The 22,007-nt window shown below is 42.0% G+C and overlaps 2 protein-coding genes across 4 annotated transcripts; both read left to right on the top strand.

Annotated features, from left to right (window-relative positions):
- Nucleotides 1-144: 144 nt before the first annotated feature.
- Nucleotides 145-17,482, top strand: LOC6044326 (carbonic anhydrase 2). 3 transcript variants are annotated; one of them, XM_038259257.1, is made up of 4 exons: nucleotides 145-166; nucleotides 12,296-12,520; nucleotides 16,621-16,957; nucleotides 17,019-17,482. In XM_038259257.1, the coding sequence occupies exons 2-4, from the start codon at nucleotides 12,368-12,370 to the stop codon at nucleotides 17,297-17,299; spliced, it is 771 nt and encodes a 256-aa protein (XP_038115185.1). In that variant the 5' UTR covers nucleotides 145-166; nucleotides 12,296-12,367; the 3' UTR covers nucleotides 17,300-17,482. The 3 variants fall into 3 exon arrangements, with proteins under 3 accessions (XP_038115185.1, XP_038115172.1, XP_038115178.1); XM_038259244.1 differs by lacking the exon at nucleotides 145-166 and adding an exon at nucleotides 4,231-4,699; XM_038259250.1 differs by lacking the exon at nucleotides 145-166 and adding an exon at nucleotides 4,231-5,114.
- Nucleotides 17,483-19,437: 1,955 nt separating this feature from the next.
- On the top strand, nucleotides 19,438-21,762 carry LOC6044327 (gametogenetin-binding protein 2-like). The gene is made up of 3 exons (XM_001861822.2): nucleotides 19,438-19,698; nucleotides 19,786-21,324; nucleotides 21,391-21,762. Exons 1-3 carry the CDS (start codon nucleotides 19,603-19,605, stop codon nucleotides 21,613-21,615), a joined length of 1,860 nt encoding a protein of 619 aa, XP_001861857.2. The 5' UTR covers nucleotides 19,438-19,602; the 3' UTR covers nucleotides 21,616-21,762.
- Nucleotides 21,763-22,007: the final 245 nt, after the last annotated feature.

Raw genomic sequence — 22,007 nt, 5'->3', positions numbered from 1 at the left:
CAAACAAGCAAAACAGTCTGTTGATTTACGATTGAACGTTGGTGCACATCGCGTGACTGCTCCGTTTTTTTTTGTGTGTGTGTGAAGCAATCTATTCGTTTCCGTTTAACATATTTGTTTGTTACTTTCTTTGCACGTAGGGAAGAACTACATCACAAAATAGCAGGTATGAGGAGGAGGGTGGATATACAGATATTTTTCATGGTCATAATTTGCATGGCAAACTTACGATTGTTTGTGATAATTGAGTAAGCTAGCAGAAGCTCAAAGCAGACATTACCAAATTCTGTTTTATTTTCCAATTAGAGCATCTACACCGAACATACTTTTTTTTATTTAGAGCATTTTCTAGACCTTATACCTTCCCAAAAATCGACAAACTGTAAGCAAACTTATTTGGGGATACCGTGGAGATTTTCCCTAATCCTCTTAAAAAGTGAAGCACTTCCCGTCTTCCAAATCTCTTTCTTTGCTAAAATCAACATTACGCCCTGTTGAAATGTTAGTCTTGATTTCAAAATTTTGAAAATATTGTTTTCGAAAATATCGGAAAATTTCACGAATGTTTCATATTTTAACATTGAAAATCGGACCATTAGTTGCTGAGATATCGACATTGAAAAATGGTGGGCTGTTTGGGTGAGACTTAGAAAACATCAATTTTCCTGTTTTTAAAAACAGGAAGGTTAAAACCTTTGCATTGCAATATCTCAGCAACTAAAGGTCGTATCAACAAAGTCCGAAGAAGCAAAATATAGAGAATTTTCTCAGCTTTTCAAAAATATGTTTTTTTTTTTTTCAAAAGTGGGCAAACATGTACACTAATTTTAAAAAATGTAAAACTGCGACTATTTTTAAAAAAGTTACCTAAAACTGGCTATAACTTGATAACGGTGCACTTTATCAAAATTTCACTAAAGGAGAATGAGCCTGTGTGGACATTCCAATTGGATTAAAAGTTCCGTTATCTAAAACGGCTCATATTCGAGAGTATCAGAAGTGAAATTAAATTTTGTGATTAATTCATCTTTGGATTGCTACTGCTAATATAAGTGTGAATGTGAAGTGAATCGAAGAAAGTTGGGACAGGAAGATTTAAAAAAAAAGCAGTTTTGGTGTGCATAATTTTTCTATTGTGAAAGCTTTCAAAACGTGTGCATTGTCGCCACTGTTGAAGGTCAACTGTGTTTAATGCAGTTGCATATGACGGGATTGAGTTACACGACAGCGAGTGAGACAGCACGACAAGTCGTTGGACCTGTCACTATGATCATCAGAACTTCAGCTGAAATTTGGTGAGATCTTTCCAAAACAAACGAATAACAAAATCTGCCTACTAAATACGCGCTGATTTCTCGTCCACGGATAAGAAATCGGAAGTTCTAAATAACGTTTGAATCCGATTGATACAAACGTTCTTTAGGGCGGGGCTTGTCGATTCAAGCTGAAGTACCTCGCGCACGGCTAGCCTGCGTAGAAATGGGTCACCGAAGCTCGGCAGAGCTAACACCCTCCAAATGCCTATGCGAGTTATTTGCATGTATAGAATATTAACCTAAAATACATGGAAACAACTCAATTTGTAAGAAAGGACCGCGTGGTCCCGTTTGGTTGGTTGCACTCACACACACACACACACACTTTATCAAAATTTCACTAAAGTACTTTTTGATTGCAAATTTGATTTTACATCGAAAAATGAAGTTGAAAAATTTTTGCGACCAATATTTCAATTTTTTGAAAAAATCAGTATCTATTCGAAAATTATAACTCGCTCAATGATTTTTTGCACAACCTGGAAATTTCTGAAAAGTTGGCATTTGATGTCCTCTAAAAATTCAAAAAAATAAAAAAAGTGTTTTTTTTTTGCAAAATGAGTTTTATTGATAAAAAGTAAAATGAAAAATCACCAAATTTGTTTTTATCGTGTATCATTTTTTTTTCAGTGTAGTCCGTATCCATACCTACAACTTTGCCGAAGACACCAAATCGATCAAAAAATTCCTTCATAAGATACAGATTTTTGAATTTTCATATATCATTTTTATATGGACAGCTGCCAAATTTGTATGGAAAATTATATGGACAAACTAATGATGCAAAATGACTTCTTTGGGCATACCGAAGGCACCAAAAGAGTTTCAGTCGGATTAAAAAAAAACAAAAAAAATCGAATGACCGAAATCCTAGAGAACTGCTCTTTAACGATTGATTAGAGCATCTAAATCGAGCATACTTTTTTATAAATTTAGGGCATTTTTACCAAGCACACATACACTGTTAGCATTCTTGATATTTATAGCGAAGATCTACATTTCTAGACTACGCTTAATTTTTTTTTTCAAACGAAATTTAATGTTGAAAAAATCAAAGAATCAGGATTAAAAATGTTTACATTTTATTTAATTCAAAACTCTAAAAAAAAAAAATGCTTCAAATATTTAACCTATGGTAGCATACTAAAATTATGTGTTAAGCATTCTGTGATACAGGAATATACTTCGGAAAATGGAATTCAAAAATTCTCTATAGACCTTATACTTTCCCAAAAAAAAAAATAATTAACTTCAAGCAACACTTATTTGGGGATACCGTGGAGATTTTCCCTTATCTCCTTAAAAAGTGGAGCATCAAGCTGGTTGCTGAGATACAGCATCTATCTTTTTAACCTTTTTTTTTGTAAAAAAAAAGAAAAGTTTTTTCTCATCTAATTAACCTTCATTTGATTTGATTTTCAATGTAAAGAATATTTTTTTTAGAATTCTCTTCCATAAATAAATTTAAATTTAAAAACTAGCCAACATTTGGAATTTTTCTGAGTATTTTTTGAGCCATTTTATTTTTCTCTTTATTTTTTGTAGTTTTATAGCCCATGCTACAAACAATGAAATCATTTTTTTATATATTTTGTGTTTTTCATATTCTCCTAGTCACTTAATTTAGGTTTTTCTCACAGAAATCGGCCTTTGTAAGATTTTTTTTCCTGATTGCTCCAAAAAGAGTTATTTACTCGCGAGCAGAAATCGAACGCGGCGCTAAACTGCTCTGATGTATTCCTACCATTTGTCACTTCCACACTAATCGCTACTGAATACTCTCTCTTTTTTGCTCTCCCTCACACTCGAATCGGCTAGTACAGCGAGTGGCTCAGAGAGGCTGATTGAGAGAGTCTGAAAGCTGACTCGAGATAGTCGGCGATCTGATTTTTTTATTTTTTTTTTTTTTTTAACTGCTTAAAATCAATGTTATCAAAAATATTTTGTAATTTTGTTGATAACACAACACCAAAGACACATTTGACAGTAATTTCCAAAATGTCAAATTCAAATTGACGGCAAACTGTGGTAGTGCAGGCCAAAAGAGCGTCACGCTCGAGTTCACGCTGGTATATTGAGCTGATTCATAAATGTGTATCATAAAAATGGAATTTATTTAATATTGTGGAAGAATCTCTCCTCTCTGAACGTATTCGTCAGCGACGGAGGGAGTAGGCAAAGAAATTCATAAAGTATTTGTATCGCTGAGTGTTGCGATTGCCCAAGTCGCTAGCTGCTAGTGAGTTGTGATCGCTCGCGATTGGTTGCGCGCAGCAATCGGCAAAGGTTCGTTCGGCGATGAGTGAGTGATTTTTGATTTTTGAACCGAAAATCAAGACACATGGATTTTTTTTTCATTTGGCTAAAACTTTGTAAATATTCCAAAATAGGTAATTCTGATCAATTTCGTGTCTTTGGCAAAGTTGTTCGTATATTAAAGTACAATTTGAGAACAATAAAAACATTTTTTAATTCCACTTTTATCACAAAAATCAATTTTTGCTACAATTAAATGGAACGACTATTGAAAAAATAAAAAACAGCATTTTTTGTGTTCTTTAAAGAAACTTTAGATGAATTTATTTTCATTTATGTAAATTTATTTTCTATTCCAAAACCAATCAATCGTGACTTTTTAAACATAAAATAAAAACATGTTTCAACGCCAAGAACCACCCCACTGCCCACAACACATTGCGAATATCCAGCTTTTTAAGCGAAATGGCGTTCGAATGGTGAACGCCAGAACTGTCAAAATCGCGCAGTGGTACCAACATTGCGAAAAAAGTGTCCCATGGCATGACAGCCACATTTTTTGTCTAATGTTGGTGCTACTGCGCGATTTTGACATATCGGACGTTCAACATTCGAACGCCATCTGCGCTTAAAAACCTGGATTGGTGACCTTCTTCCGCAGCGCAGGTACGCTGCTGCGGCCATCGCAGCAGGACTGAAGTCAGTCAGCAGTGAAAGAGTGTTGTGTTCCTCCTCCTTCTAACAATATTGGTGATTGAACAGAACAACTGAACAACTTTTTGAATGGGAAGGGAAGGAGAACCGAATCACACAATCAATATTGGTAGTTGTAGTAGGCTGTGTGTGGTGCACTTCTTCGTCCCATCCTGGCAGTGTCTGTCATTCAGTCAGTCAGTCAGTCTGCAGGTGTAATCGTATTCGTACACATCACCACAAATCACACGACAGAGGAGTAGGCGATGCCGCTGCTCGTAAGATCATCAAACCGGAAGGAAACAACAAACCAGCAGCAGCAGGAAGCAGTTGACGTGCACCGACGTCGCGACGCCGGATAAAAAAAAAACAAATCAAGCAACAGCAGCCAAATTTGGGCGAGATTTGAAGTTTGACCAGACGATTATTTGTGTGTAAGTGTGCACAAGTGGTTGTTTTCAAAAGTCAGTGTGGCGAGAAAAGTGTGTAAATAAGTAATAAAAAAATCCCTAAACAGCCATAAAAAAAATCGCATCTCTACGCATCAAAGTGTGTGTCTGTCATCGAAAAAGGGTTGAATCAACGCACCCAAGCAGGCCATGCAACGCCCGACAAGTAGCGAAAGCAATAAAGAAGAAAGATAGTGTTGCGGTGCGGTGATCTGACAATCTAATCGCAGTAACCTGGGACAAAACGACACCAGACCACCATTCCGGAACGTGACTGTGATAATGGCCTATTAAACCCGCTGCTGCTGTGATTAAGCTTCTTTTTATTGTGGTCCGGAATCGTGTCTTTTTTTTTTCGGCACTCATACACAGTCATTCCGCGGACGGACACCTCGCGCAGGTGAGACGAGATAAGTGTGAATGTTTGACCAGCGCTGGGAAAACCGTAAAATGGGCACAAATTGCTGAGTAATGGCCTAGGCTGTAGCGAGATCGACTGTGAAATGGAGTGAATTTGGTTTGTTGAATTGGGGTGTAGCCTACTTGAAAGCAGATGTGCAGGTGATGCTGGGGAAGCGAATGGCGGCTGCTTTTATAGGCACGAAACTAGAAAGCAAGCCACGCCTCTCAGCGTTTTGTGACTCCGCCCCTTATGAACGAGCAGCGCAGTACGAAATGCAACTGATCAATATTTTCAGAGCATACGTTTAAAAATTTCCTTTTGCGTAAAAGACATTAAATTCTATAGTGAATTTTCAAAACAACCTATTAGTCATAGCTTTTTTTCTATTCAGATAGGACCTATTGAAAATTTAATTTAATTAATCATTCAACACGAACGAACAACAATTGGATTTTATTCAATAGGGACCATCCATAAACCACGTGGACACTTTTTTGTGAATCTGGAAATCAGGAAAATAGGAAATTAGGAAACTAGGAAATTAAGAAATTAGGAGTTTAGGAAGTTAGGAAGTTAAGAAATCAGGAAATTTGGAAGCATGGAAATTAGGAAATAAGGTAATAAGGAAATTAGGATATTCGGAAACTAGGAAGCTAGGAAATTATTAAATAAGGCTGGTACAAATGTTTAATTTTTATCTGGAATTCATGAATTCTTGAATTCTTAAATTCTTAAATTCTTAAATTTTTAAATTCTTAAATTTTTAAATTCTTAAATTTTTAAATTCTTAAATTCTTAAATTTTTAAATTCTTAAATTTTTAAATTCTTAAATTCTTAAATTATTAAATTCTTAAATTCTTAAATTATTAAATTCTTAAATTATTAAATTATTAAATTCCTAAATTCTTAAATTCTTAAATTCTTAAATTCTTAAATTCTTAAATTTTTAAATTCTTAAATTCTTAAATTCTTAAATTATTAAATTCTTAAATTCTTAAATTCTTAAATTCTTAAATTATTAAATTCTTAAATTCTTAAATTTTTAAATTCTTAAATTCTTAAATTCTAAATTCTTAAATTCTTATATTCCTAAATTCTTAAATTCTTAAATTCCGAAATTTTTAAATTCCGAAATTCTTAATTTTTTTTAATTTCTTAATTCTTATTTTTTTTAATTTCTTGATTCTTAAATTTTCATTCTAGTTTTTTTTTATTTTGTACATTGTTGGAATTCGAGCGAGAAGAAGGAAAGCATTTCTCGCTCGCGAACGAGGGAGAGAACTTGTAGTACTTTTCTCTTCTCGCTCGCGCTCGCATTTTCGTTCGCGTTCTCGCTCTCGCCGCGAGCGCTCGCGAGCGCCTCGTGCTAGCCGTTCGCCCCAAGCTAGCAATTTGTTTATCAGGCTTATGAATACGAACCAGGCGATGGTATAGAGGTGTAACTTCAATCGCTGTGTTGTTTTTGTTCGTTTCTAACACGTTCAACTTCTCGCGAACGGGCAATTCTGGCTCGCGAGAAAGCCCGTTCGCGAGCGGAGGAGAGCACGGGCAATCGGTGAGTTTCTCTCGGCAGCTCGAGACTCGCGGCGAAACTCGAGAGAGAGAAAATTTTCTCGCGAGAGCGTGATAATACCAACACTGATTTTGTATGAAATAGAGTTTTTGATTGTTATAATTTCGAGGTTTTCGTATATTTGTATTTACGAATTTCTATATTTCCGATTTTTAAAGCTTTTGGAATTTCGACTTGTACATTCGTTTCTAATTTAAACATTTTTGATCTATTGAATTTATAAAAACTTTAATATTAAAATTTTTATTCAATTCTGCATATTTTTCATTATGGAAGAAATAGAGATTTTGATTGTTATAATTTCGAGGTTTTCGTAAATTTGTATTTACGAATTTCTATATTTCCGATTTTTAAAGCTTTTGGAATTCCGACTTTTTTGATCTATTGAATTTATAAAAACTTTAATATTAAAATTATTATTCAATTCTGCATATTTTTAATTTTTGATTTTTCAAATTTCAGATTTTTGTGGAAATTTTCTTTATTATTAAAAAAAAAGTTATTTGAAATTTCTGAAATGTTTGTTTTTTTTTTCATATTTTTGAATTTGTTGTTTGGTTGGATTTCAAAATTTCAGCTTATTATTGTATTTTCAGTAAGAACATAGATATTTGTATGATTTTTGTCAAGTTTAATTTCACTCTGATTTCCTTCATTTTGGTCCCGCGAGTGTGGATAAATCGGACAGTGCAGGGGCCTCATAATCCAGAGGTAGCTGGTTCCCAATCAAACCGTTTTCCGCATGACGGGTTCATTCCGCTTCGAATTCCGCTTCGAAAATTGCTTCGAAATTTTCTAAACGGAATCTCCGGTTGGACTCCGTTTAGATTCCGTTTGAGCCATTTTGGTACATTAGCGACACCTGCTGGTGTACGGCCGAACTTCAGTGACACTTCGCCGCGTTTCGCCGAAGCGGTTTTTCTTTCATTGTGTGAGTGTGGTCTGCTGAAGCAAACGTCAAACGTGCGTCAAAGTGTGCGCTAGAAAATTTCGCGATCGCAGCAGCCCACGCGGAAGAACTCCTCTTCCAAAGGATAATTTTTAAAGTTTGAACTTGCTTTCAAGTGGAGAAATATTATTAATATTAAAATTATTTTTGCTTTTGCAGAACCAAGCCAATCCAGCCAGGAGGGAAGTCTCAACGAACTTTTGCAGCACATTCTATCGGTGCTGTCGCACGGCAAGCAAAGTGAATTCGGCCTCGCCAACTCGACGTACACGCGCTTTGTGCAGCAGGTGTGCCGGGACTTTCAGCGGGAACATGCACCGGTGGTGCTAACGCCACTGCTCTACCCAATGGAATCGGAACTCCGTAATGGACACTGCCTGGGGCAGTCAGGTGATGGAGATCGGCTACACGTTGAGGGCTGCAAGAACCACCTGCTGGCGGCACGACGCCGATCAGATTCTTCCGATTGGTGTCAAGTCCTCGACCTCTTAAACAACTTCCGTTGGAGGAACAGCCGGAACTGACTCTGGTCTTGAGATGACCTAACAAGTTGTTTGTTTATCCATCCTCAATATAAGTGATTTTTTTTTATTTTACTCCATATTAAACATTACAGGAAAAAAACGGATCTCTTTGAGTTGTCACCGGGTGGAGAAGACGTCCAGGTTAAGCCTCGATGCGATAACGGGGGAAATGATGAACACGACAACGACTGAAGTGACGTCGGGAGCAGATCCGGAAGAAGAGGTGGGCAAGCCGGCGCTGAAACCTACGGGGCACGTGGACCGGCTTGCCGATTTGATGGTGAAGAACGTCAAGAATGAGAAGTGCTTCCGGTTGGATCAGCTGATCAACGAACGCAACGAAGGAGCTGAAGGACGAGTGCGAGGACGCACAGGGAATCCTCGCCAACTTCAAGCGCTTGCCAGAGTTCAACCAGGAAAAGCTGCCGTTTGCCGCCGCCTAGATTGGCAACTCGTTTCGTAACGAGATCTTGCCGCGTTCTGTGTTGATACGGGTGCGTGAGTTCACGATGTGCAAGATTGAGCATCCTATACTCGTTCCTTGAGCACAGCTTCCGAAGCCGCGAAGGCGACGAACAGCGCAGCTACTTCTCGTTGACCCCGGTCGTGGCCCCGCTCAAGTGTTCAGTACTGCCGCTGAGCAACAACGCCGACTTCACCCCATTCAGGAAGATCTGTAAGTAATCTATCTCGCAAGCAAAACTTCCTTCTATCCCAAGCTTCTTAATTCCAGCTTCATCCCTTACAAGCGTAGACATCTCGCATAAGGTGGACGACTTGAGCGGCTCGATCGGTCGACTGACGAAGCAATGGAATTCGAAGCCGTCGAGCTGGTTCAGAGTAATCCATGGCCGCCGATGTTTCCGATTGAACAGAACCACCACTGTGACGAGCGTGGTCGGCGAACCGGTCAAGTATGCGGAGATTCGTCACGAAGGAATCTACGCGGCGTCGTGCGAGAACTGCTTTTACCGGGTTGTGGTGCTGGGAAAGGTCTGGCTGGATTACTTTTACTTGTTTCTAGGGTTGGAAATAACACTCTCTTCTCTCTGTTTCAGACCGTCCCGTCGAAGATCTTGCGCAAGGTTCACCTGATCGATTATGGCAACGAGTTGGTCATTCCGTCAACGGAGTTGCGGCCGCCGCTGCTGTTGATGAAAACCTTGGAAAAATCTGCGCGCGTTTCAGATGAAGATCGTCAAGTTGAGCCATCCGCTCGCCAATGAGCGTATCCAGATTCGGATGAAGAACGCTGCGGAGGTTGATGGCCGTGAGCTGGTGGAAATCGTTCAGCCATCGGTGACGCCGTTCCTGTTCGACATGTTTCGTCCGCAGCTTACGACACCGCCCGAGCCAAATGATGTAGTTGATGAACGATGCGCTGATGAACTCGCATTGCCGTACCGGGCTCGAGTCTTGAAGGTCGTATCAGCAAACGCCGTTGAAATCCTCGATCTGGACAACAGCTCCATTAAAACGGTTCGCTTAGACAACATGTTCAACGACGTCAAGCTGATCGACCTGAGCATGAACCGCTCGCTGGGTGCCCCGCTGCTGGAGAACCACGACAAGAAGCTCAACGAGGCGGACGGAGCGGGAAAGTTCAAGCGCGAGCGGAGTTCGGAAAGTTCAAGGTCCCGAAGAAGGCCCAAATCCTAGTGGAGCTGCACGGGTTTAGCGATGGCAAGGGATCCGGAGTGTCGACCGGTGCCGCCTAGAATGACGTTGTAGGCCGCCCCGAGGGATAGTTTTTTTGATAAACTGGAAACAAACATTAAAAATATAGGGACTTGGGGTTGGATCGCGTTTTATTTCAGACAAATAAATGAAAAATAGTTTTAAAATAATAAAAACCACTTGTTGAAGCAACCTTTCTGGTTGAATTCGAATCTGATTTGAACTCAACCTAGACAAAAAAAGAAAACCAGAAAGAAAATAAGAAGAAGAAGAAGCTGTCAAAGCCAACCCGTCCATTCCGTTTCGATTCCGTTTAAATTCCGCTTGAACCGATTTGCGGCGAAAACTCAAACGGAACCGGTTGTTGCGTTTGAAACGGAATACGTTTTAGAATCTAAAACGAACACTGTTTAGAATTCGAATCGAACTTTTTTCGCTCAAGCGGAATTCTAAACGGAATTCAAACGGAACGCGCTGAGTGGGTTGGTACTAGCAATAAATTGTTGGTGACACGATGGCCGACATCTATAAAGACTACTTCTTTTTTTACTCCATTTCGACCAAAACACAAAATCTGTCCTTTCAGTTTCAATATTCTGCTTTTTGAGATTCGGCGGGAATTTTAAATACCGCGATATTAAATCCAATACAAAATTATTAAAACGTTTGTAAATATCAGTCGCATTCAAAAAGGAAAATTACAATTCGACGCCAACATTTCAAAAAGCATCATGTACAAACCATGCGTTTTTCTCAAAACGCATGGTTTGTACATGATGCTTTTTGGGGGTAACAGATTCCCAAAAAAGTGTCCACGTGGTTTATGGATGGTATCTAAACATTTATTGCCGATTGCAGCGATTTTTAGACAATCGTGCAAGTTGTGGAAAGCTCTATCCAGGTTTTTAAGCAAAGATGGCGTTCTAATGGTGAACGTCCGAAATTTCAAAATCACGCAGTGGTAAAAATAAAAAAAAAAATTACAAATTGTACAAAATATTACTAAATTATTCAAGAGTTAGAAAATAATTTTTAACAGGTATGGTTGGGATTCCCGACTTTTTGACAATAAATCACAAATTCCCGACTTTTTCTCGATTTTTGGCGGATTTCGGCGAATTCCCGACTTGAGTGGCCACTCTGTGTTTTCTACTTAAATTTTCAGTATTTTTCAGGAATTTAAAAAAAAATCATTGGCCAATGATAATGTGTTTTCGCATTTTTTTTTATTTTCTCAATCTTCGCTTAAAAACCTGGATACAAAAGTGAAGAGAATTGCTCAAACGGCTTAGAGTGATGAAAATGGGTATATTTCCCCTATTAAAGTTATTAAAAATGTCAATAATTATTACATGTTTTTAATTTTCGGATATTTTTTCGGAAAAATTCACCGAACCAGTGAGTGATAAAAATCGACAAAACGAGCCTAAATCTGGAGTTTTTTTAAAGGTCCAAAACCACATTTCAATATTAACGCCTCCCAAACAAACAAACTCGCACCTTTTACAGTTTGCCAGCTTTGTTTGTTTGCTTGGTTTTGTTAGTACAAACGTCAGCCTGCATACATTTTGCCTTGTTTGCGAGTTTGCCAAACTGTCAAACACAAAAAAGTGCGAGTTTGCTTGTTTGTTTGTGGAAGTGTAATGGCTCCTTCAGTATCTTTCCCACCATTATGTTGATATCTAGAGTTTTTTTTAATAGGTCCTATAAACATATGAAAGACAATAGCTTATAGGACCTTTAAAAAAACTCTAGTTATATTTGACCACAATATTTAGGCCAGAAAGTATCAAGCAAATGTTTTTCAAAGTGACCCCACCGTAAGGTTCCTCTTTTCCGTTTCGCAAATCCTTCGTATGACGTGACGTCATCTGCGCAAACACCTCAAGCTTCTTGTTGGCTGATGCTTGAGTGTTGTGTTGATGTTTGAAAAGCGTGAACAGAGAGCACGTGCGCAAACTGGTCACTTCCTAAGGCCAACGATAATTAAACAATTTTCTGGTCTTCAATTAACGGTTGAGTTGGAAACGTTAATCTTGCGGGATTTGCGTTATTTTTAGATATGACAGAATGAAACTGCTTTGATACGACAAAGGCCTCTTATCACTCCACCTACGCATTCGCCACGCGCCCGCTCAAGATTACTTTGAACTCCCAGCACTTTCAAGACGCTACTAATCCCGCCTAAGGTTAATTCTCTTCGGCTTCCCTGTTTAACTTTGATTAGCGGAACCGTGCCATAATCAACAAACACACGGCATCCGCACCCAAAAAAAAAAACGAGTCAGTCACACTTGTTATTTCCATATCTCAAAAACCAAAGCAGCTCCGCCTGAGATTGATAACGTAAATCCGTTTCTTTTTAAATTATCTTTCTTTCAAAATCCAAATCAAATCGATAAGCGACGAGCGCCCAAAATCGCACCAAGCAACTAACCTGAACTCTCATTCCAGTGGTGACCTGCGTCGTCGGAACTTGAAACGCGTGCCTCATCAATCTTGCCACAACGGAACTGAAAGCGAAAGATGCCCCTCACGACGACCGCCCCCGTCCAATCGCCCATCTCGCTGTGCCAGCGCTCGACCGCCTTCAAGGATGGCGTCCAGCCGCTCGAGTTCTTCGGCCACTGGGACGGCCGGGGCAAGGCCAAGATCGTCAACAACGGGGCGTCCGCCATGGTGAGTTCCTTACGAAGCTATTTATTTTTGCTCTTGCTTAGAATTATTGAGTAACGTTAGTTTAGGTACAATTACGGTTTTGGGTCAGCTTAAAATTAAAGGTTAACTTACAATGTATCGATTAAATGATAAGAGGAACATTCGTTACGAAGAAGAATCGTAAGTTTAAATCTCACCCAAGTCCTGTTCGACGATCGTCCGCTTGCTCATGCCGGGCGGGTTCTTCGGGTGCTGAAGTGGCTTGAAGAAGCTCCAGCGGATGTTGCGCAGGCAGCGCGGAACCTTCGAGGTTCCGCCCAGCTCCGGCTCGTTCTCCTTCGCCTTCGGCGGCTCAATGAACGACTGGTCCACCTCGATCTTGTCCGGGTCACCCTCAAAGTGCACCAACCGTTCGCGGTACTTGGTCTTCTTCACCGGCAGGGGCGGCGGAACTTCGTCGTCGGCAGGTTCCGGGTGGATCTCGGCCTGCACGATAACCACGTTGGTGGGAGTAGGCGGCGCTGGCGGCGGCTCCACCTCGATCATGACCAGTTTGACGGTTTTAACCGGGGACTCGGTCGGAGCGGCGGTCTCGGGATCTTTCTTGACCTCCTGGGCGGCGTCCTTGACAGTATCTTGTTCATCTGCAGAAAGGTTGGCCATCGCAATGTCGAGCAGGTCGTCGACGCTGATGATCAGGTCCAGCTCGGAGTCCACGAAGGACGTCTCCGAATCGTCGTCTTCTTCGACTTCCTCCTTCGCAATCTCCACCGGGAACGGCTTCTGGACCGTCACCTCGGCACTGGCCACCACGGTTGGAATCTTCGGCCGGTTGTCCTCGGCGAACGGATCAAAGTTCTTCAAGTGGGCCGGCAGAGAAAACTCGCGCTTGCCGGCGCGACGACTCTCGCGGTGTTCGGCCGCGATCGCCTCGCGCACCTCCTCCGAATCCGTCGAGGCCATCTCGTCCGAGTTGGCCGGAGACGCCGGCAGTGGCGGCGCGAAAGCGCGCTGCAAATCCTCCAGCTCGAACTGGCCCGGCCGCGACGGAAGCTCGTGATTCGGCAGGTAGTGCTCCTGCTCGTGCTCCGGACGGCGCTCGTAGTGCCACTTGGACAGCTTCCACTGGTCGCGATCGTTCGGGCTCAGCTCGCTGTGAGCCCGGTTACGCTGGGCCCTGGCGCGCACCTCCAGCTCTTCCGGCGTCAACGGCTCCGCCGGTTCCGCCCACGGCTCGCACAGCTTCGGGTTCCACAGCGGCGCCTTGCGGAACTCCTTCCGGTAGTACGAGTCCGAAGTGCCCTGCAGCGGATCCATATCCTCCGGGGCCGTGTCCTCCCACGTCCGGACCAGCACGTGATTCTCGCACTCCTTCACCGCAGCCAAATACTGCCTAATCTCCTCGAAGTACCCCAGCGCCAACTTCCGGTTGTATTTGCCCAACCCTAAACGAAAAAAAAAAAACATTCAAAAAATCAACCGGAAGTGCCCCCAAACCCCGAAACTCACGCCTAATATCCCGGCAAATCTGCCTCAGCATCTTCTTCTTCAGCGACCTCTCGAGCTCCTCCCGGGTCTTGCCGCGGCCAAAGCACGAGCACCTCCCCGCATTCTTCGCCACCAGCTTCCCCATCAGGTCCCGTTCGTCCTTGCAGCAGTGCAGCCGGCAAAAGATCTCGTCCTCGTACGTGCTCAGATCGGACCGGTAGTAGGCGGCGGCCCCGTACGGAAGATCCGTGTTGAGTTCCTCCCAAGCTTCCAGCTGGAGCAGCTCGCCGCGGAACACCCGCCGATAGAAGCCGGGACCCTTTTCCGGGCGACGCTCCTCCTTGGCCTTCTGTTCCGGCGAGGGTGGCGGCGGATGGGGCACGATGCGCACCAGAACCGGCACATCCGGTTGACGGGGGCGACGGCGGAGTCGCAACCAGGAAGGCACCTTCCACTTGATTTTGAAGCAGGACATGATTCACTTTTTCACTTCACTTTCACAAAACACCGGACGGATAACGGGTTAAAAACGGTTTTTTCTTCAAAACTAGCCACGGGAGAAAAGTGGAAAAGACGACCGACGCGTTCGAAAGTTCAAACTTGAGTGAAAAAACTGCAAAACCGACGCGAAACAAAAGAAAAACCGTTAGGAAGTAGGCGTTGGGCGGGTGTAGAGTTTTGAACGGGAGGTGGATTGCGCTGTTGCCAGATTGCATCTTCTTCCGTGGTGTGTTTTGCCAGAGTCGTTCATTGATGACGTAACGTTCAAGGAAAAATCGTTGGTGCACTCATCCAAAACTTATTTTTGATTTGTACACTCAACTTGAACTTGAAACTTAAAAAAATGGCTCAAAATCTAGCTCAAAATGCTGGAAAATAACTTTTGCTTTTCAGTACAAATAAATATAAGGTTGCAAAAATAGCTAAATCTCGAGTTTTTTTTGAAAAGGTCCTATAAACAAAATTTTCACTTTTTGCTTTTTGGGTGTTTGTGAATACCCCTGACTCAAGGCGGTTCTAAAAACACCCAAAAAGCAAAAATTGAAAATTTTGTTTATAGGACCTTTTCAAAAAAAACTCTAGAAATGTACCATTAGGATGTAACAAAATGGGTAAATTTTGCGGGCATTTCAGAGCGAATCCCAAATATTTCTTATTGCGAGATAAAATCACGTTTCTCCCTCGCTGTGAGTGACAGGTGATTATTGCCGCCTAACTACCGCAGTGTAGAAATCAGCAAGTTGAACTGAAATTCTGCGTTGATTTGGCTGTCAACTTGGTTTGTTTTGAATAATTTCCAAAAAGTCAGCTGAAAACTCAAGGCAACCTTTGACAACAGCCAAAATTTGTTCTGCGGTTGTCATGCGACCATTATCTTGCGGACGTATCACCGCGCGTGAACTCTAATTATTAACGCCCGCGGTAATATATGAAATTCTGAAATAACAAAATTTTGTAATTCTTAAATAAAATAAAATTCTATTTTTTTACTTGAAAAATTGAAAAAAAATCCAATTCTATGATTGTACTTTCCGTGAGGCCCAGCCGTGGGCCCAGCATAGGGCCCAGCCTTGTAAAAATACATTTAATTTGTTAATATTTCTTAAATTCAGCAATCTAAAAATATAAATAAAACATTTTAGAATTTCATATAACTCGAGTAATCGCACTTTTCTATATTTTTGAATTTGTTAAAATTTTTAAATTTAAGAATTTGACATAATTTGAACATTAAAATTGTTAAATCCTAAAATTCCAAAGTTTAATTTAAATTCTAAAAACTTGAAATTCAAAATTTCAAATGCAGTTTAAACTCGATAACCCGAATTCGGATAATAAGTATTGTAAGGGAACATTTTTTCCTTTATTTTTATTGTCTTGCTTTTAACGCCAAATTCGAATTATTCTAAATTAATTTTCTAAATATTTAATCACCACCATTTTGGCCACCATCTTTAATTTTATAATTCTGAATGACTTTGGAGTAGTTCAGAAGTCATACTTAAGCTCGACAAGCAAAAATAAGTCAACGAAAAAAAAATCCTGATTTGATTATGCGAAATGAAATTTTCCCGAGACCTTCAGTTAATCAAGTCTGAACAGTTTTCATAAATTTCTAAAATTGTAAAAATCTTAGGTTCTTGATCTTGAAATTCTGTAAATTCTTAAAATTCTTAAAATACTTGAAATTCTTCAAATTCTTAAAATTCTAAAAATTCTAAAAATTCTGAAAATTCTGAAAATTCTTTAAATTCTTTAAATTCTTTAAATTCTTAAAATTCTTAAAATTCTTAAAAACTCTTAAAATTCTTAAAATTCTTAAAATTCTTCAAATTCTTAAAATTCTTAAAATTCTTAAAATTCTTAAAATTCTTAAAATTCTTAAAATTCTTAAAATTCTTAAAATTCTTAATATTTCTAAAGTTCTTAAAATTCTTAAAATTTATAAAATTCTTAAAATTTTTAAAATCCTTAAAATTCTTGAAATTCTTCAAATTCTTAAAATTCTTAAAATTCTTAAAATTCTTAAAATTCTTCAATTTCTTCAAATTCTTAAAATTCTTAAAATTCTTAAATTACTAAATTCCTAAATTCTTTAATTATAAAATTCTAACAATTCCTCGATTCCCCAGATCACCTTCTCGGACCGCACGTTCCAGCCGTTCATCGTGGGCGGCCCGCTGGGCAACAAGTACATCTTCGAGCAGCTGCACTTTCACTGGGGCGTCGAGGACGACTCCGGCTGCGAGCACATCCTCGAGGGCAACACGTACTCGATGGAGGCGCACGCGGTCCATTACAACGCCAAGTACGGCAGCTTCAAGGAGGCGGTCGATAAGCCGGACGGGCTGGCGGTCATAGGATTTTTCATGCAAGCGTACGGCGACACGGACTGTTGCCAGTTTGACAAGATTGTAAACGGCATTCACGACATTAAGGTGCCAAACTCGGAGGCGCAGATCGATGCCGGTGAGTAGGGTCACGCGTGACGTTTGAAGTCCTAAAATTTCATTATGATTCCAAATTTCAGACTGCCTGGCCTGGATGGGCCTGCAGGACCTCAGCCGGCACTACTACACCTACCAGGGCTCGCTGACGACGCCGCCGTACTACGAAACCGTAACCTGGATCGTGTACAAAACGCCAGTTTACGTTTCGCGCGCCCAGTGTGCCGCCTTCCGGGAGCTGCAGTCCTGCCCGAAGGACTCGAACAAGAAAATCGTCAACAACTTTCGCGAGGTTCAGGTGCCCAAGGTCTCGCCGGAGGTTGTGTTTGTGCGGAATAGTGGCCGGCTGCGGTCCAAGCTGTAGAGATTGTAAAGAGAGAGAGAAAGCGATATTCTGATCAAACTTTTTCGAGAATGGCCTTTTGTTAAACAATTGTATCATATTGATAGTACTAAAAACAAGACTAGAATAGCCTTTGGTTGCATCGAATGCACGCATATTGGGTGGAATAGGTTAATAAAATTTTCATGTTATGATGTACAAACAGGCCCGTGATACTGACGTAGCTTGCTGAAGCCGCCACCAAATGTTTGGTGGCGCTGTTTCGGGATTAACATTTCAGAGGGTCACAAATCAAAATATAATAAATCTTATTTAATTTTTTTGGAAAAAAAAGTCCTGTTGCTGCTCGGAATGATTCTTTTAATTGAAATAAACCAAAAATGCCACCAACAACAATATATGTCTAGCATCAGTTCTCAGGCAAAGCTTACCAGCAGGTGTCTTTTAAAATCATCTGAAATGTATTTCGCAAATTCTAATTTGGCAAATTAACTTACAGATCATCATAATTTTAATTTTTATCTGCAATTTGAGGCGGTTGAACCAATATGTGAGCTCAACTATGTTGTTGGGAAACCTTAAGAGCGAGTCCACGAACAGGGCATAGTCCATTGTTAGGGACGTCGTGGAGCTCACCATATAGTTTCGAGGAAGCATGGTACATTTTACCACATTTACGTTTTTGAGTCAAACAAACCAACTTCTATGGTACCCGTGGTTTGAATGTGTTGGTAAATTTTCGACCTGAAAACCTTCTATGAACAGCTGTTTTTGAACATAAAAGTTCAAATTTAGAAACTAACTTTGCGTCTAATCTATAACTGAAACCAATAAAAAAATATCCAAATATTGTGCTAAAACAATGATAAAATCACTTCCCAATTCAACCCATGTGTCCCGATTTGCCCCGGATAATTGTACACATTTAATTTAATTTTAACTAACAAAACAAAAATAAAGAAAAAATGATTTTCGTCCATTCGATTTTGCGCCCTTTTCGTCATGTTACTCCCCATAATTTTGACACTAGACACCAAAACTTTGGTACTTTTTAGGCTTCAGTGACATTGTATGCAAATGACAGCCGTAGCATCCCCGTGTGTACAAACAACTAGAGCGGTTGATTTTATTGAGGAAAAAGCTGGTTTTCTTTGTTGTAGAGTATCACATCCAATTGGGTCCTAAAATGAAGCTTAGATTGCTGATATTGTTTACAGCGGTACCTATATGCACTTCGGAAGGAACCGGTCAAGAAAAAATCAAATGGGCAGCAGCGGCAGCGCAAGCAAGTCAGAGAGGGTGAAGAAAAGCCCCAAGAAATCGCTCCCTCTCCTTTGTTCTGCTGTTCGTAAAGCTGTTTCTTGACCCCTTTCCTTCCGATCAGCGTACTAGCCTTAAAGCTATAAAACTTATTTTTCTGAGTACAATGACACTTTGTACGACCACAAAGAGTTTAAAATGGATTTTTAAATCAATTTTGAAAATTTACCTCGCGGTCCTTCTTGACAGAAAAGCTCCTACTTGACAGCTCGTTCCAAGGGGACCATAGTTGATCCATCGAAAAAATGTTGTCTTGTCAAACAAATTTTTTGGATTAAAATGAAAAAAAAAGTGATCACAAATGGTTTTTAATCGTGTTTTTTACCGTTGTACATAAAAATTTACATAGGGCTTTAGTACCCAATTTCGCCAAATAACTCTTTTCAAATCTGAGCACAGCTTTGAACATTCTAGAAAATAAAAAAAAAATGTTCACGTGCATATGCCGTGCACTTCCCAGAGTAGTATCTTGAAAACAATTCTATGATGAATGTCAAATATTAATGCGCCAACAAAATAAAAGGGCCAAATGCCGTTCGCTTTTCGTCCTCACCGCCAAGTGGCGCTGCAATCACCTTTCACAAAATTTTGACAACCAGCATCAGCCAAGGTGCGCAAGGTGGTGACGAGTTAAAAATTAACTTTTATCAATCAAAATTATTTGTTGGTCAAATTGCCTTATCTAATCATTCGTAAACATAAACTATGTTTAAAAATAACTTGATTTAAATAGTTACACAAATCTGCCCCGCAAACACATTAGCGATCGGGTGACGTCGTTCGCCGCGACCTCTCTGCCGCCATATTGTTTTCTATTTTCGGTGCTCACCTCCACGCTCTTGGCGATTACCTGGAGAAGTTTCGGGCCGCGACGTGTGTCATTTCGCCAGTGTTTTGAACGGAACTATTTTCCTCCAATTATATTAGAATATTTTACCCCGTGAAAAGAACCGTTTTGTCCGGGGTGTTTCCGCGTTCGCGTTCCGGGTTATTCGCCGTCGACAATGGCCAAGCTAACGTACGTGTACCGCTCCGACGAGAGCAACTGTGTCAAAGTTAGCAAAAGGCAGCTGCCCCTGATCGGGGGTGAAAACCTGATGGTAAGTGTGTCCTCTGTGGGGGGAACCGTGTGGCCACCCATGTGGGGACATTTGGTGATGTTCTTTTTGTGGGGGCTTTTTCCGCAGATGCTGATGGATCTGAACTCGAAGGGGCTGGTGTTTGATCGGCCGGCGGTGAAGGGTGCGGAGTTGGAGGAATTCACCCGGAAGTACCAGCTGCTGTCCCCGGCCGAGTTGCGCCTCTCGCTGCACGTTCCGTCGGTGGAGTTTACGGCGGTGCTGAGCCAGAATGTGCCTTGCGTCGGTTGCCGGAGGAGCGTCGAGCGTTTGTTCTACCAGTTGATGCTGTCGGGCCATCCGACGCTGGATCCGATCGTGATTTCCAGCAAGGGCGTGTTGACCATCAGCGACGATAAGATCCGGTCGGCGCAGGCCGTCTGTAATCTGCTGCACAAGCATAAATCCCTGCTGGACGGGTTGCTGGACAACCAGTTCCGGAACAGGAAGAGCTCACGCTGCAATTTGCATTCCCTGGACTCGTTCCGTTCGCGGCCCTTCTCCGAGACCTGGCGGGACGTGTGGAACTGCATGAAGCAGCAGTGCAAGGACGAGTTGGCCGTCATTGAGGCGTCCGAGCTGCACTCCACGCTGGATGGCTACCTGAAGAAGCACAAATTCTGCCAGGAGTGTCGTACCAAGGTCGAGAAGGCATACTCACTGCTCGTGGATGAAAGCAATCCGGCCAAGGAGAAGGGCTACGTCGCGCATTTATACTCGGGAATCAAGCGTTGTTTGACCGACAAACACATTCACCTCCAGACCAAGCTGGAGTACATCGACGGGTTGATCAAGCGGGCCGAGCCGGAACTGAGTGGCCGGAACTCGCGGCACCGTGAACGTCACGCCAAAACGCTGGAGATTGCCCAGGAGGAGGTGCTGACGTGCATCGGAATGTGTCTGTACGAGCGGCTACGGCGCATCAACGTGTGTCTCCGCGAGGAGGAAAACGCATGCCAGGTGCTGGCGGCCGTGGCCGTCCACGCCCTCAGTCGCAGCTTCGACATGGCCGTCGAGAATAAGCAGGGCATCAGCAACCTGGAGCTGCTGTACCAGGAAATAAGCCGCGAGGAACGTTCCAAGGAGCAGAAGAAAGAGCAAAAGAAGCTGAAGAAACGCAAGAAGCGCAACGAAAAGAAGGGCCTGGGCGGCGGAGGCTCGGGAACCATGTCCCAGTGCCAGTGCGAGGAACACACCCGGGACGGCGACGACGACGATGAGGACGAGGACGACTCGGAGGAGCAGCAGCAGCAGCAGTGCTCGGCAGTGGCAGCATTTTCAAAGTCCGAACCGGTGGCCACTCCGACAGCCACGACGGGACCATCCAAACACTGCACGCATCACGCTTCCATCGACGGTGGCTACTCGTCCGAACCGCAAAACACCGAATCGTCCCAGCTGTCGTCGTCCAGCCTGGTCAGCACTCCGGAGGGCTCGGAAGTGGCGTGTTCGGACGGGTTCTGCAACCACCACAGCAACGACAGCGGCATGTCACAACGGGCGAGCCACAGCACGTCTTCGGGGTCACCGGCCGGTTCGCCGCACACCCGAGGGTACACGTCGTGTTCCGTTGTGTCCGGTCCGGCGCTCAGTCTGCTGGAGATGTTGGTAAGTTTGCCTCAACCCCCAAAACATATTCGCAAATCTTCAACTGTCTCAAACCTTCCCTTTTAGGACAAATCGTCGGCGGAGGAGGACGACGGCGAGGGGGATTTCATCCCGCACGAGTGCATTCTGGAGTTTAAGGCACGCAGCAACATCATCAAGCAGCAGCGGGAGGCACTGCGCCAGCAGCTGCTCAACAACTTCAAGCGGCTGTGCATAAACCACTGCGGCAAGGGGCAGGAGCAGCAGCAGCAGCAGAAGGAGGAAGAGGAGCAGCAGCAGCAGCCGCATTAACGCCGCGATACCTTGTAATAATGCCGTCGCTGCCGCAATAACAACACACACTACTCCTGTCGTTTATTGGCTGATTCAGGCTCATTTATTGTAATTGAATATTTGAATGCTATTTTAAATAATACAAGGTAATATTATGAAAAATAAGTAGGCGTGTGTAGTCGTCATGCTTTTATTATTGAAGATCCCCAACTACAGGTATCATTCTTCTTTTTTTTTGGGGAGGGTGATCCAGCACATCGTTGATATCGAAACCTCTAAACTGGGCCCTCGTCCTGTCACGTCCGTCAGTAGTCTTGTCGTACATTACAACTAGAATCAGATCTGCAAATGAATTAGTACACTTCGACCAAATTAACACTGACGCTGTATGGATCTGACTCTAGAATAAA

This window comes from Culex quinquefasciatus, chromosome 1 (assembly GCF_015732765.1).
Source record: "Culex quinquefasciatus strain JHB chromosome 1, VPISU_Cqui_1.0_pri_paternal, whole genome shotgun sequence".
In the NCBI taxonomy this organism is placed as follows: Eukaryota; Metazoa; Arthropoda; class Insecta; order Diptera; family Culicidae; genus Culex; species Culex quinquefasciatus.
Note: the sequence above shows the minus strand (reverse complement) of the source record. Positions and strands in the feature narration are given on the sequence as shown.

Coding starts and splice junctions, on each gene's coding strand:
- LOC6044326 (XM_038259257.1), top strand. CDS start 12,368: ATGCCCCTCACGACGACCGCCCCCGTCCAATCGCCCATCTCGCTGTGC. Junction 12,521..16,620: donor ACAACGGGGCGTCCGCCATG/GTGAGTTCCTTA, acceptor TCGATTCCCCAG/ATCACCTTCTCGGACCGCAC. Junction 16,958..17,018: donor GGAGGCGCAGATCGATGCCG/GTGAGTAGGGTC, acceptor TCCAAATTTCAG/ACTGCCTGGCCTGGATGGGC.
- LOC6044327 (XM_001861822.2), top strand. CDS start 19,603: ATGGCCAAGCTAACGTACGTGTACCGCTCCGACGAGAGCAACTGTGTC. Junction 19,699..19,785: donor TCGGGGGTGAAAACCTGATG/GTAAGTGTGTCC, acceptor CTTTTTCCGCAG/ATGCTGATGGATCTGAACTC. Junction 21,325..21,390: donor TCAGTCTGCTGGAGATGTTG/GTAAGTTTGCCT, acceptor CTTCCCTTTTAG/GACAAATCGTCGGCGGAGGA.